At 44.6% G+C, this 14,601-nt stretch overlaps 2 protein-coding genes across 6 annotated transcripts in view; one reads left to right on the forward strand and one right to left on the reverse strand.

Annotated features, from left to right (window-relative positions):
* HDLBP (high density lipoprotein binding protein) overlaps positions 1–932 on the reverse strand; it is a 90,139-nt gene extending 89,207 nt beyond the window's left edge. The window contains exon 1 of one of the 2 annotated variants that reach the window (XM_021924455.2): positions 661–932. The gene's annotated coding sequence lies outside the window, so the exon portion shown is untranslated. Of the gene's footprint in view, positions 1–192; positions 379–660 lie in introns of those variants that run through there. The other variant, XM_021924456.2, reaches the window with a different exon arrangement.
* SEPTIN2 (septin 2) overlaps positions 310–14,601 on the forward strand; it is a 40,875-nt gene continuing 26,583 nt past the window's right edge. The window contains exons 1-3 of one of the 4 annotated variants that reach the window (XM_009183547.3): positions 310–701; positions 9,207–9,232; positions 11,319–11,439. In XM_009183547.3, coding sequence (XP_009181811.1) covers positions 9,224–9,232; positions 11,319–11,439 — 130 coding nt within the window. In that variant the 5' untranslated portion in view covers positions 310–701; positions 9,207–9,223. Of the gene's footprint in view, positions 702–942; positions 1,058–9,206; positions 9,233–11,318; positions 11,440–14,601 lie in introns of those variants that run through there. The other 3 variants (XM_009183546.2, XM_021924459.2, XM_021924460.1) reach the window with 3 other exon arrangements.

Raw genomic sequence — 14,601 nt, forward strand, 5'->3', positions numbered from 1 at the left:
ACGTGAGTCTCGGACAGTGGCAGTGCCTCCAGGCCACGCGGGAGGGAGGGAAGGACACCCCGGGCCGGGGCACAACCCGCGGGCCGGAGCCGCCCGCGCCCATCCCGCTCAGGCCGCAGCCAGGCACGGCACCCTCCCGTCCCCGAGCCACGTCGCTGCTCGTGGGTTTACGGGGCACTCCCCAGGTCTCACCTCGGGCCCCACACCAGGAGGAGAAAGCTAGGGGCCGCGCCAGCTCCGCCCTCCCCCGCGGGGCGGCGGGCCCCAGCCCGGGCACAGGAAGGCCACGTCCCCGGGGAGGGACGCCCGACTCGATGGTGTGCGCAGGGCCCGTCGGCCCCACGTGACGTGCGCGCAGCCAATCCCGGAGAGGCCCCGCGATCATCGAGACGGCGGCGGTGGTGGGCTAGACCAGTTTCGTGTGGCCGCTCGCCGTCCCCCGCCCAGTCGTCCTCGGCGCCCCAGCTCGGTGCTGCCGCCATCTTCCTGGAGGACAGGAGCAGAGGCGAAAGCTCTCCCTCCCCGTGATCGCTCCGCACTCCCGCCACCACCTGCCCTCCCCCGACCGCCTCTCTCCTCCTCAGTGGGCACCTGTCTCCTTCTAACAAACGGCCTTCCCCCGACTCCAGTTACCCACCGCAAGGCGAAGATTCTCATTACCTGTTCCACTCTTATTAGCATAAGAAAACCGAGCTCATAAGGTAGGAACTGTGGCGAAACAGGGACAAGCCGCCATCTTGGTAAAGGAGAAGAGGCTACGCTTGACCTCCCCCCCACCCCCAGCCTCTATATGGCCAACCGCCGTGGGAGGAGCACGGCGCTTGCGCAGAGGCGGACGACGCGAACGAGTCTGGGCTTGCGCACTCGGAAGCCGGCCGCATGGGGGAGGGGAAGAAGGCCGGGCCGCGCTGAGCCAGGAAGGAGTTGGCAAAGGGGCGGGGTGACGCGGTGACGCAATCCGCCTGCGCGCTGGGCGGGACGGGGTGTGAGCCGGCCGCGGGCTCTGGGCGGGTCCGCGGCTGGGTCGGTCGGTGCCTATTCTCGGGCTGTTTGGCGGGTGAGTGTCTCGCCAGTGTACGCCGCCGTGGCGGGGGCACAAGTTGCGGGCCGGCCCTCCCGAGGAGGTGCGGAGGACGCCCCGCTCGTCCCATACCCTCCGGGGGTGGTCGGCCCGCCCTGGGGTGCCGGCGGGGCGGGGTGGGGGAGGGGCGGCCGGGCCGGGGCTCTTCGGCCCCTATCGTGGGCTTCCCTGTCCCGGGCGGTCCTAGTGCCGGTGACAGTGGCTCCGACACGGGCAGGGCCGGGCGCGGGAGTGGGGATTCCGGTGACCCCCTGGCGACCCTAAGGGAATTCCACTGCGCGGTCGTCGGTTCTGGGCCTCGGGGCGTCGAGTGCCGCCGAGGTTGGGAGGTTTGGTGCTTGGAGGCAGGATACAGGTTTAGGCCCGAGGAACACTTAGCGCTTGTGTGGCCATCTTGTCTTTCTAACGGTGCCATTTCCTCCCGGAGGCGTGGAGGACTGGCCAGCTCCCAAACCTCCAAGCCCATCGACTGGATGCGGCGGATAAGCGGGGAGAGAGCCACTAGGCCCTGCCTGCGGGTACCTTCGGCGAGGAGAGGCGACGAAGGGCTGCACCAGTGAGGCACGGACAGGCAGCAGGGGGTAGGGGATGGGGTTGGAGGCCGCCGAGTTTGTCCGGGGAGGAGAAGCAAACCTGTGGTCTCCATAATCTCAGTGAAGTCCCAACTGTGACCTGGCCTTCGGGCCCAGACAACACCTGGTTGGTTTTTTACGTTTTCGGTCTAATTCTTGTCGGTACCCCCAGACCCTCTGTCCACGCAAACGCATGACCCAACTGTACTGAACTTGTTGTAGTTCAAACTTCCACACCTCTGGCTATGGCCCAAAAACTCTTAAATCTGGTTACCTCCCACCTTAACTGCCTTCTCCTTACCTAGTCCCTGCTTGTGGGATTCCGCCCAAATTAGATTTCCTCCAGACAGGCTTAGGTGTTTGCCTCATGTTCCAGATGTTGTTTGTCCACCGGACTGTTGGTACCGTGAGGGGCAGGGCACATGTTAATATTATCACCCATACCCATTGCCTCGGTTGGTGTCTATCGCCTAGTAGATTCTCAAGTACTTTTCGAATGACTTAAATCGCAGTGCTTGGCGATATATTTAGTGTTTCAAAATAGTTTTGCCGTCATAAAGAAAAATATGATGGTGTAGGGGTCATGAAAGCTGATTCTTGATACTTCTGATTTGAGCTTCATTGTTTTCACTGATTTTTTGATAGCTCCCATTAGTGGATTCTTTGCACCACCCAGCATCCTAACTCACGATGTGTACTGTTATGTCTCATCTTGGCATTGATCTCATTAGCTATAAAGGTTGTCCTGATTTTTTTTCCCCGACTTCCACCTTGATCTCTCTCACCAGTGCCGCAGCCCAGAATAAAGAACAAGAGCGTTTTAATTAGACTAGATTTACATTCTGACTGACTTTTAAACTACCAGTGTGACCTAGGGAAAGGGGCCAGGGTTTCCCTCTATCATTCATAAATGTAACTCAGGGCCCCTTTTTATTCCCAATACCAGCATACAGAAACTGCTGTAAAAGAAAAAGTTGTGGGTTTTTGTTGCTGTTGTTTTGTTTTGTGTGTGTGTGTGTGTGCGCGCGCGCGTGTGGAGGAAAGGGAACACCGAAACTCATTTGGCAGCAGAATTGAGGTGAGGCCATTTGTATAGTCTATTCTGTTAGTGGTCATACATGCCACTTATCCCTGTCCCAGTCCCTGTTAGGAGTGTTATGTGATTATGCTGAACGTGGACCTTCCCCAAACCCAAAGAATCCAGATGCTTTGAATAAGAGATCATGGACCTTCCGAGTTCTACATGGCAGGATGTTCTTCATCTTGTATCTTTTGTTTTGGGAAAAGTGGTTTTTTGTATGTATTGGGATGCGCGTCTTCTGTGGAAGAAATAAGCTGTGGGTCAAGATTAAAGAACTTTAAACAACTTCTGGCATGTGGAATAAACACGATCTGAAGAAATAAAATTTTTCGTTTGACTACATTTTTGATCCAATTTGCACCCAGTGTTTAAGTTAATCACAGTGGTTGGCAGTTTGTGTTGCTGGATCAAGGCTTTCTCACTGAAAACCATGTTCTTCAAAGGTTCATTATTCGTCTTTCACCTTCCCTTTCACATTAGTTAATAAATTATGAGAGAAAACATTGTGGATCCAAGTTACGTTTCTGAAAAAAATAGATAGGAGGAACTTGGTGAAGTCAAAGCAAAGTTGAAATGTCAGTTTAAGACAAATGGTTTCTCCATTTTCCCATATGTGTGCACAGGGTTCAGTGAGGCTGAGGGGGTTCTGTGGAGGTGTGGGAGAGGTGCTCTATGGTATTTTTATGTTGCACTGTGTGGGTTTGAAATCAGATGCATGTAATAGGTAGTAAGGCAAGTGCCTGATCTTTTCTATCCTCAGAATTGGCATTTAATCCTTCCATGTGAACTTGAAGCTCATTTTATCCAATCGTTTAAGAAAAAAGTCACACCATTAGGGATTCCAGTTAGAAATGGACTAAATAATATGCTGATTTGGGGAAAATAAAAATGATTTGATTTATGTAGGACCTGTTTTCTAGTTTGGTCCCTACTTGTTTGGATTTTTAAAAACTCTGTTGTAAATGATGTGCCCCCTTTTCTATTCCTTGATATTCATTGCTGGTACTTGACTTACTTGAGGTCTTATATTCAACTACCTTACTAAATTATCTTATTCTAGAATTTTTTTAACCAGAATATTTGTATTTTCTTTTTTTTTTTTTTTTTTTTTTTGAGACGGAGTCTTGCTCTCACCAGGCTGGTGCAGTGGTGTGATCTCAGCTCACTGCAAGCTCCGCCTCCCGGGTTCAGGCGATTCTGCCTCAGCCTCCCGAGTAGCTGGGACTACAGGCCTGCGCCACCACACCTGGCTAATGTTTGTGTTTTTAGTAGAGATGGGGTTTCACCATGTTGGCCAGGATGGTCTCAATCTCTTGACCTCGTGATCTGCCCCCCTCGGCCTCCCAAAGTACTGGGATTACAGGCATGAGTTACCGCGCCCAGCCGAGTATTTGTATTTTCTGTGTATTCAGTCCAATCAGCAAAAAAGTGTTTTGTTTTCATTTTCTTGTTTCATTATATTCAGTAAAGTCACCAAGGTAGTAGTAAATAATCATGGTGAAATTGCAGTGTCTACATCTTACCTGGATCTTGATTCACATGAAAAAAAATGAGAGAATGGGGAATGGGAATACTGATTGGATATTTGATTGCATTAAGGAACTAGCTATGGGTGATGGTTTGTCGTTTTTAGGAGCCCTTATTTTTAGATACGCATAGTGGAATATAAATGAAATGATGTGTCTCGTATTTGCTTCATCATCGTCCAGGCAGTGGCAGTGATGATTGTGGAAATAGATGAAACATTATTGACCTTGAGTTGCTAATTGTTGAAGCTGGATAATGGACAGCACATGAGGGTTTTGTTCGCTTTTTGTATAGGTCTTCATGTAAAAGTTTTCATGTAAGTGTTTTAAAATAATTATGGAAAGGCATTCCTGCCTAATTATCGGTTGTCATTTAAATAGATTGAATTTTCTATTGTTTAGAGAATAGCATTTGCCATTGGTTTTCAGAAATATTCTGATTAGATTTAAGCAGTTTTCCTTTTTTTCTTTTTTTGAGACAGTCTCACTCTGTCACCCAGACTGAAATGCAGGAGCACCATCTCGGCTCACTACAGCCTTCACCTCCTGGGCTCAAGGGATCCTCCCACCTCAGTCTCCCACTTAGTTGGGACTACAGGTGCCCGCCACCACACCCAGCTAATTTTTTTGTATTTTTTGTAGAGACACTGTTTCACCACATTGCCCAGGCTGGTCTTGAACTCCTGAGCTCGAGCGCTTCTCCTGCCTCAGCTTCCCAAAGTGCTGGTATTACAGGCGTGAGCCACCACACTTTGCCAGCAGTTTTCTTAGTGTTTTCATTACGTTTGGTTGCTGAATTTTATATGTCTCATCAGCATCTATTAATGCATGATTTTTTTTTTTCCCAGTATTGTGTTGTTGGATTAATATTGATAGATGCTTTTGATACATTCCTGGAATCTAATTGCTAGCAAATATTTTATTCAGGATTTTAGCATTTTTATGTGTGAGATTGACCTGTGGTGGTCATTCATTCCTTTGTTCCTTTCTTATGTCTCCGTCTGGGTTGGTTACTGAAACTGTGCTGTCTTCATAGAACAAACGGGTTTCCCTTTTTTCAGTAGAGGCTTGGAATAGTTAAATGACTTTGGTCTTGTCCAAGGTTAGATGGAGTTCAACTCTAATGTCAAGTCTTGGTCCTTTTCACTGGTATGTCTTTAATCAGCTGCTCAGTGATACTCGTTTCCTGCAGATTGTCCAGTTTTTGGTTCTGTGTTGGTAATTTACGGTGCCCTTTTTTTTACATTTTCAGATTTGTGGCCATTTTGCTACATGTGGACTCCTCTGTCATTATTTTAGCTCTTTTCTATGTTTGCTATTTTTTCCTTCATTGGGCTTGTGAGGAATTTGTTTTAGAAAACCAGCTTTTGAGGCCGGGCATGATGGCTCCCGCCTGTAATCCCAGCACTTTGGGAAACCAGGATGGGTGGGTCACCTAAGGTCAGGAGGTTTCACCTGGCCAACATGGTAAAACCCCATCTCTACTAAAAACACAAAAGTTAGTTGAGTGTGGTGGCGGACACCTATAATCCCAGCTGTTCCGGAGGCTGAGGCAGGAGAATTGCGTGAATCCGGGAGGCAGAGGTGGTAGTGAGCTGAGATCGCGCCAGTGCACTCCAGCCTGGGCGACAAGAATGAAACTCCGTCTCCAAAAAACAAAAAGAAAACCAACTTTTGGATTTGTTTACTTTTCTTTTTTCCCGGCTCATAATTCATTTTTTCTCTTTATTGATTTCCTGTTTTATCTTGTAAGTTTTGCTTTTATCTTCCTTCCATTGCTTTCTAGAGATTGCTTGTGGCTTTGCTTTTGTTACTCTCCTTGATCCCAGGGATATCCAGTAATGTTACAAATTACTGGGAGTTACTTTTCATCTTTTTCCCCCCAATTTAAGCAGATCATTATTTGAGAACATTGACTGTAAAAATGTTTTTCAAATTTTGGTTAGGCTTTTTTTTTATGGTAGATACATGACTTTAAACATCTTTTAAGGTATTGATTCAAGTTTCTCTGTATCTGCTAAATCAGATTTATTTGTTGTAGTACTCAATTCTTCTCTGTCCTTGCACATACTGTGTTTACTGAATCTGTCCAGTTCTCGGAGAACTATTAAAGTTTCTCACTTGAATTGTGTTTTTCTTAAGTTAACTTTGTATTTTTCCTAGTCCTTGCTTTATGTGTTTATCTACAGTGATTATTTGAACATATAGGCTTATAAATATTGTATCTTCCCTATAAATTGTTGTTTTTATCATTATAACTTGTTATCCCTGTTGTTCTGCTTAGTTATTTTTACTCTGATTCCCACCTTGGCTGATAATAGTGTTGTGGCTCCTCCATGTTTGTACTAGCCTGCTATTTTTTACCTTGTCCCTTTATTTTCAGCCTTTCTTTGTTCCTTTGTTTTAAGCATATACCTTATAGCTGGACTATTTTTTTGTTTCTTTAGGCCAATCTGTCTCCTCCTTTAAGCAGATAATTTGGTTATTTCACATTTGTACTGATGACTGATGTTCTTGAATTTTGTCCCCATTGTGCTGATTTAGGATTACTTCTGTTTTTGTTTCTTCTTGTTCCTTTTCCGTATTTTTGCTGGTTTGATGAAGTTGCTATTTCCTCCATATTTTTCTGTTAATTTGTTACTTTAACGATTAATTTTTTTTAACTTTCATAATCAGATACTTAACTGTATATTATTTGAAAACAAGATGCCAACTCCTTCTGCCAAAACTGTCTATATTCCATCTGACCGTTCTGTTTCCCTTTAGGAAGTTCTACTCCACACTCACACTTGCCCTCAATTCTTAGGTTTTGCTGAGGTTAAAGGCTCCTGAATCTTTCTGCTACCATCCTTCGGTTAACCAAGCCAAATAACACTGGGGATGCAGGGATCTCATTTCTTCCAAGGTAGTTGGGAACGTTTCCAGTCAAAGGGGAAACAGTACACAGTATTCAGGAAGTTAAGATTTGGGGGAGGGGAATCGAGAGGCAAAGTGAGAGAAGCTTTTTAATAAGTTTCTGAGCTCCAGAGGGAATAAAATTTGACAGCAGTCCTCTTTCTTTGGTGTTACTGAAAGTGAGCCGACAGACTCCATGCTTTCCAAAGCTTCAGGGTTTCTAACATTTGTATAAAAATTCCGCTATCTCTGGCCGGGCGCGGTGGCTCACACCTGCAATCCCAGCACTATGGGAGGCCGAGGCAGGCAGATCACGAGGTCAGGAGATCGAGACCATCCTGGCTAACACGGTGAAATCCCATCTCTACTAAAAATACAAAAAAAAAAAAAATTAGCCAGACGTGGTGGTGGGTGCCTGTAGTCCCAGCTACTCGGAAGGCTGAGGCAGGGGAATGGCATGAACCCAGGAGACGGAGGTTGCAGTGAGCTGAGATCACCCACTGTCCTCCAGCCCGGGAGACTGTGCGAGACTCCGTCTCAAAAAGAAAAAAAAAATTCCACGTATCTTTAAAACTACTGTCACATTTCTCAAACACTCAGATGCCTTCAGTCCTATATCCTTTCCTCATAAATGTAGTTCACATTGCTCCCTGTACCCCAGTGTCAAAATCTAGTTCTCAGGTAGCTCTAGGAAACTCAGATGGGTGGCAAACATGTTCATGTTACAGTCTGTATGTAATGGCGTCCCTTACTCCTTGAAAGGTTTCAGAGAGAGAGGGGAAATGACATAATTCCAGAGGTCAGGGAAGTGTATATCCGTGTGTATCCCATTTGTGTCCCTAGTGTCTAACATATCATCAGTACTGAAAAAAATTGGAATATTATTGAAAATATGGAATATATGTGTACATGTATAGATACAGTTGTTTTTATCAACTTAAAATTCTTTTTAATTTTTTAATTTTTTTGTAGAGGTAGGGTTTTGCTATGTTGCCCAGACTGGTGTTGAATTTCTGGCTTCAAGCAATCCTGCCTCTGCTACCCAGAGTGCTGGGATTACAGGCATGAGCCACTGCACCCAGCCACCATCTAATTTTTTTTTTTTTTTTTTTTATATGGAGTCTCGCTCTGTCGCCCAGGTTGGAGTGCAGTGGCATGATCTCAGCTCACTGCAACCTCTGCCTCCCAGGTTCAAGTGATTCTCCTGTCTCAGCCTCCTGAGTAGCTGGGATCACAAGCACATGCCGCCGCGCCTGGCTGAATCAATATGTTTAGTAGAGATGGGGTTTCACCATGTTGGCCAGGCTGATCTCGAACTCCTGACCTCAAGTGGTCTGCCTACCTTGGCCTCCCAAAGTGCTGGAATTACAGGCGGGAGCGCCACACCTAGCCTATTTTTTTAAATCGAATTTAACCCTTGTAATGATAGATGCTTGTCTTATTCCTAGGGAAATAATTGAAGTAATTGAGATGCTGTCACCTAAAATAATCAAAAGGCTCCTGATTCAGTTAAAAGAATTCATTTAAGTACAAAGTATAAGCAGAGCTACACCAAAGAATGGTGATTAGTGCTCCCAGGGTGGGGTAAAATGAGGATTGTTTATATAGGCAAAATGAAGGTGCCAAACAGAATTACAACATTTTCTGTACTAAGGCTCATTTAAAGTTACAAATTTGATTGGCTACTATTGATTACACTTGAAGGGATTTGTTTAACTTCCTTTTGTAAAGAAGTAACAGTCATAAGGATCTCTTATCTCCCAGTCGTTTAGTCTAGGTTTGAATAAAGAATAGGGAGTCTGGTTAATGTGTAGATCTAAACACAAAAGTCAGAAAGAATGAAAGTAGTAATATCACACGAGCCCGCTGTCAGCGCCTAACTTTTCCCTTTGGCAAAATAAATTTGGAAGGTTCTGAAATTGTATTTTCTTTTTACATTGCCTATGTGTAAGTGTTTTTACAGGTCAGTTCATTCTGTTAAATATATGTGTGTATACATGCATACTATGTATGTGCGTTTATGTGTGTCTGTGTGTTTTTCTTTTTAACAGACGAAGCTTCACAAAAGATGTCTAAGGTAAGATCATGCTTCATGTATCTACAGCATAAGGAGAAATTGCTTTATGTTTTCAGACTGTTGGATTTATACGATTCATTATTTTTAATACAACTGATGTATTTGATTCATTAAGACAAAGAGTTCTAATTTAGTTGTCTTTTTTTAATTATTATAATTTCTTTTTTTTTTTTTTTTTTTTTTTTTTTTTTGAGACAGAGTCTTGCTCTGTCACCCAGGCTGGAGTGCAGTGGCGCGATCTCGGCTCACTGCAAGCTTCTCCTCCCGGGTTTACACCATTCTCCTGCCTCAGCCTCGCGAGTAGCTGGGACTACAGGCGCCCGCCACCTCGCCTGGCTAGTTTTTTGTGTTTTTTTTTTTAGTACAGACAGGGTTTCACCGTGTTAGCCAGGATGGTCTCGATCTCCTGACCTCGTGATCTGCCCATCTCGGCCTCCCAAAGTGCTGGGATTACAGGCTTGAGCCACCGCGCCCGGCCTCATTATTATTATTTTTTAAGACGGGAGTCTTGCTCTGTCACCAGGCTGGAGTGCAGTGGCATGATGTCAACTCACTGCAACTTCAACCTCCTACGTTCAAGTGATTCCCCTGGCTCAGCCTCCAGCCTCTGGAGTAGCTGGGACTGCAGACACTTGCCACCACGCTGGCTAATTTTTTGTATTTTAGTAGATATGGGGTTTCACTATGTTGACCAGGATGGTCTTGATCTCTTGACCTCGTGATCCACCTGCCCTGGCCTCCCAAAGTGTTGGGATTATAGGCGTGAGCCACCGCGCTCGGCCTGGTTGTCATCTTGAAAGCTTGGAGCTTTCTCTTTTTTTTCAGGCTTCTACTTTTTTTTTTTTCACACACATCAGTAACAGTCCTTTTAGCCCCCTTAGTACATTCCCAGCAGACCAAATAATTTAGAATTCTAATAATTTATTATGATGAAATTGATGGGGCTCTTAGACTTGATAAATTGGTTTAAATCAGCCCTTGCAAGTTAGTTCAGAGAGAAATTAGTTCTAAAGAACATGCTGAGAAAAGCAGAACTTGTGGTTAACGTTGCAAGATTATTATTTCTCTGGTTTTTTATCTTTGAGTCCTATGGGTGTTCATTACTATCCAATGCAAAATCATCATACCAGTTTTTGCATTTTATACCAGTGTTAGCGTGGAACACGGATAAGCAAAAAAAAAAAAAAGTCATTTTTTCACCACTCAGAAATAACCACTGTTAATATGCTACATATATTCTTTTTCACCCGTGTGTGCATTTGACTATACATTTGCAAAATGTAGTCCTAAAGGAAATAACTATTTTATATCTTGCCTTTTTCAATTAATTAATTGATTTTTAAAATTTCTTCTCATTTTCAGTGTGCCACTGTCTAGATTCTGGTTTTACTTCTGCTATTCTTGTCTTCTCACATCTCTGTCCTCTCTCTCATCAGATATTCTACCAAGAAATATTGATGCCTCAGTGTAGTCAGCTATGATCTTCTCATTCTGTCTGTTCTTTCTTGGTCTTTGACGCTAGATACTCAACATTCCCGCCTCTAATTTGCCTGCTTCACCCTCGGTGAAACTATTCTATAGAGCTAGAATCACAGCAAGAGAGATGCCTTTTTCGTGGATACTTTTCAGAAATGCATCACAAACCTAATACCTGGGGGGAAGCTATTTAGCCAAGTTTGTTGAATGAAACCATTCATTCAAAGTACTGTCAGCTGTAGCAGTACTTTGTAAGCTTAACTGATTTTCCTGGAACTCCGTAGTCTCTCAAGTCAAAATTTGAAATTGCGTTAAGATGTATTAAGCATGTGTCTTCTATGTATTGTTAAATTCCTAAACAATACTGATTAACACAGTGTTAATTTTCAGTCAGCATATAACTAAGGAGTTACACTAGATTAGTTTTTCTTTTTTTAATGCTCCTGATTGAATACTGCTGGTTTTCTGATAGAAGTGTGACTTTCTGGAAGTGTTTGTTTATACTTTTAAAACAATTTGTGAAAACTACTGATAACCTATGTTTCACGTCTGATTATATCTTAAAAGCAACTACTAAGGTGTTTGTTTGTTTGTTTTTAATCTTGTTTAGCAACAGCCAACTCAGTTTATAAATCCAGAAACTCCTGGCTATGTTGGATTTGCAAATCTCCCCAATCAAGTTCACCGAAAATCAGTGAAAAAAGGTTTTGAGTTCACACTGATGGTGGTCGGTAAGAAATTAATTTATAGTCTCCAACTTACTAAATAAGTATCTCCCCCTTCCAATCTCTGGAGTACAATAACATGATCTATAAAGTAAGAGGCAGAGTCAAATAACATGGGAATTTGAACAAGTATATGTATATTCATTCGAAAATTTTCCTGAGAAGCAAAATTATTTTTCTGTCCCTGCCTTATTTACATGTAGTGAGAGTTTACTCGTTGTGTCAGCTCAGCTCCAGAGTGGCCTCCAGTGATTCCTGTCTCCTGGTATTCACAACTTTTTCTTAACCCTTCCTGCATTGAGTAGGGTTTTACCTGTGTAGCCAGCGGGACATTGTGGAAATGAAAGTGTGTGGTTTTCTAAGACTAGGTCATGAAAGACATTGTGGCCCCCACCTTGCCTTTTCCCAAATTACTCACTCTGGAGGAAGCCGGCTGCCACGTCTAGAGAACACTCAAGCAGCTTACAGGGAAGCCCACCAAGTAAGGAACCAAGGCCTGCCAATGGCTATGTAAGTGACCCATTTCAGAAATATCCTCCAGGCCAGGCATGGTGGCTCACACCTGTAATCTTAGCACTTTGGGAGGTCAAGGCAGGCAGAGGATTAAGCTCAGGAGTTGAAGACCAGGCTGGGCAACATGGTGAAACCCTGTCTCTACAGAAAGTATGAAAACTAGCCAGGCATGGTGGCATGTACCTGTAATTCCTCTCACCTGAGCCCAGGAGGTTGAGGCTGCCGTAAGCTGAGATCATGCCACTGCACTCAAGCCTCCAGCCTGGGTGACAGAATGAAACCCTGTCTCAAAAAAAAAAAAAAAAATCCAGGCATTTACAGTGTAACATTCACAATATCTAGTAGAAAATTGTGTGGCATCAAAGAAGCAAAACCTGAACATAATCAGGAGAAAAATCAGGCAATAGAAACAGATCCAGAAATGACAGAGACAGTAGAATGGCAAAGAAGAACTCTATTACTTAAAGGAAAACATAAATATAATAAGATAAATGAAAGATACAACAGAGAACCAAGTGGAACTTCGAAAGATTAAAATACAACCGAAATAAGAAATTTTCATCATAGGCCTGACAGCATATTATACACTGCAGAAGTGAAAGGACAGTAGAAGCACAGTAAGGGAAAAGCTAGAAAAAGGAAATTGAACGTGTCCTCAATGTCCTTTGGTACCCTGTAAACAGTCTAATATATGGATTATATTCACAGAGAAGACAGGAAAACAAAAATCATGAAAAAATAATGCCTGGGAATTGTCCAATTTCAGCAAAGTTATAAATGCACAGATCCAGGAAGCTTGACAAATAGCAGGCAAAATAAATATAAAGAAAACTATACCAGGATGCATCATAACAAGCTACCAGAAACTACTGATGAAACAACAAGCAGAAGATGTAATAGAGAAAAGCACACCAAAGCACATAATAAGCAAATAGACCATAGATAAACAGAGGTGTTTAAAAGTAGCCGGAACAGGCCTGTTGTGGTGGCTCACGCCTGTAATCCCAGCACTCTGGGAGGCCAAGGTGGGTGGATCACTGCAGCCCTGGAGTTCAAGAGCAGTTCAAGAGCAACATGGTGAAACCCTGTCTTTACAAAAGATAGGGAAATTAGCCGGGCTTGTTGGGGGGTGCCTGTAATCACAGCTACCTGAGAGGCTCAGGTAGGAGGATCACCTCGGCCTGAGACGTCAAGCCTGTGGTGAACTGTGATCGTGCCACTGCACTCCAGCCTGGGTGACAGAGTAAGACCCTGTCTCGAGGAAAGAAAAAAAAAAAATGTAGCCAGAACAAAGAAATTCATTACATCCAGGGGATTGAAGGTAAGAGGAGTGACCACTGAATTGTCATTAGGAATAATGTAACTGGCCGGGCGTGATGGCTCACGCCTGTAATCCCAGCACTCTGGGAGGCCAAAGCGGGGAGGATCACTTGAGGTCAGGAGTTCGAGACCAACCTGGCCAACACGGTGAAACCCCAGCTCTGCTAAAAATGGAAAAATCTGGGCATGGTGGTGCATGCCTGTGACCCAGCTACTTGGGAGGCTGAGGCAGGAGAATCACTTGAACCCAGGAGGCAGAGGTTGCAGTGAGCTGAGATCGCACCACAACACTTTATCCTAGGGACAGAGCAAGACTCCATCTCAAAAACTAAGTAGAAATTGTCTGGATGCGGTGGCTCACACCTGTAATCCCAGTACCTTGGGAGGCTGAGATGGACAGATCACCTGAAGTTTGGAGTTGGAGACCAGCCTGACGAACATGGAGAAATCCCACCTTTACTAAAAAAAAACACTAAATTAGCTGGACGTGTTGGCACATGCCTGTAATCTCAGCTACTCGGGAGGCTGAGGCAGGAGAATCGCTTGAACCTGGGAGGTGGAAGTTGCAATGAGTTGAGATTCCATCATTGCACTGCAGGCTGGGCAACGAGCGAAACTCCATCTCAAAACACGATGGATCAAGCCTGTAATCCCAGCACTTTGGGAGGCTAGGCGGATCACCTGAGGTGGGAAGTTTGAGACCAGCCTGACCAACATGGAGAAACCCCATCTCTAGTAAAAATACAAAATTAGCCAGGCGTGGTGGCGCAGGCCTGTAATCCTAGCTACTTGGGAGGCTGAGGCAGGAGAATCGCTGGAACCTGGGAGGTGGAGGTTGTGGTGAGCCAAGATTGACCATTGCACTACAATCTGGTCAGCAAGAGTGCAACTCCATCTCACCAAAAAAAAAAAGAAAACTGAAATTAAAAAATGAGAAAAGGTGTATGTGGCAGGCAGTAGAAGTAATATAAATCTTTTTTTTTTTTTTTTTTAGATGGAGTCTCGTTCTGCCGCCCAGGCTGGAGTGCAGTGGCACGATCGCGGCTCACTGCAAGCTCCACCTCCCGGATTCACACCGTTCTCCCACCTCAGCCTCCCGAGTAGCTGGGATGACGGGTGCCCGCCACCACGCCCAGCTAATTTTGGTTTTGTATTTTTAGTACAGATGGGGTTTCACCGTGTTAGCCAGGATGGTCTCAATCTCCTGCCTTCGTGATCTGCCCGCCTCGGCCTCCCAAAGTGCTAGGATTAATATAAATCTTATACAAACTTTTTCACAAAATAGATGAGTAGGAAACACCTACCAGCCTATTTTACTAAGCCAGCATTATCCTG

Source organism: Papio anubis, chromosome 10 (assembly GCF_008728515.1).
Source record: "Papio anubis isolate 15944 chromosome 10, Panubis1.0, whole genome shotgun sequence".
NCBI lineage: Eukaryota > Metazoa > Chordata > Mammalia > Primates > Cercopithecidae > Papio > Papio anubis.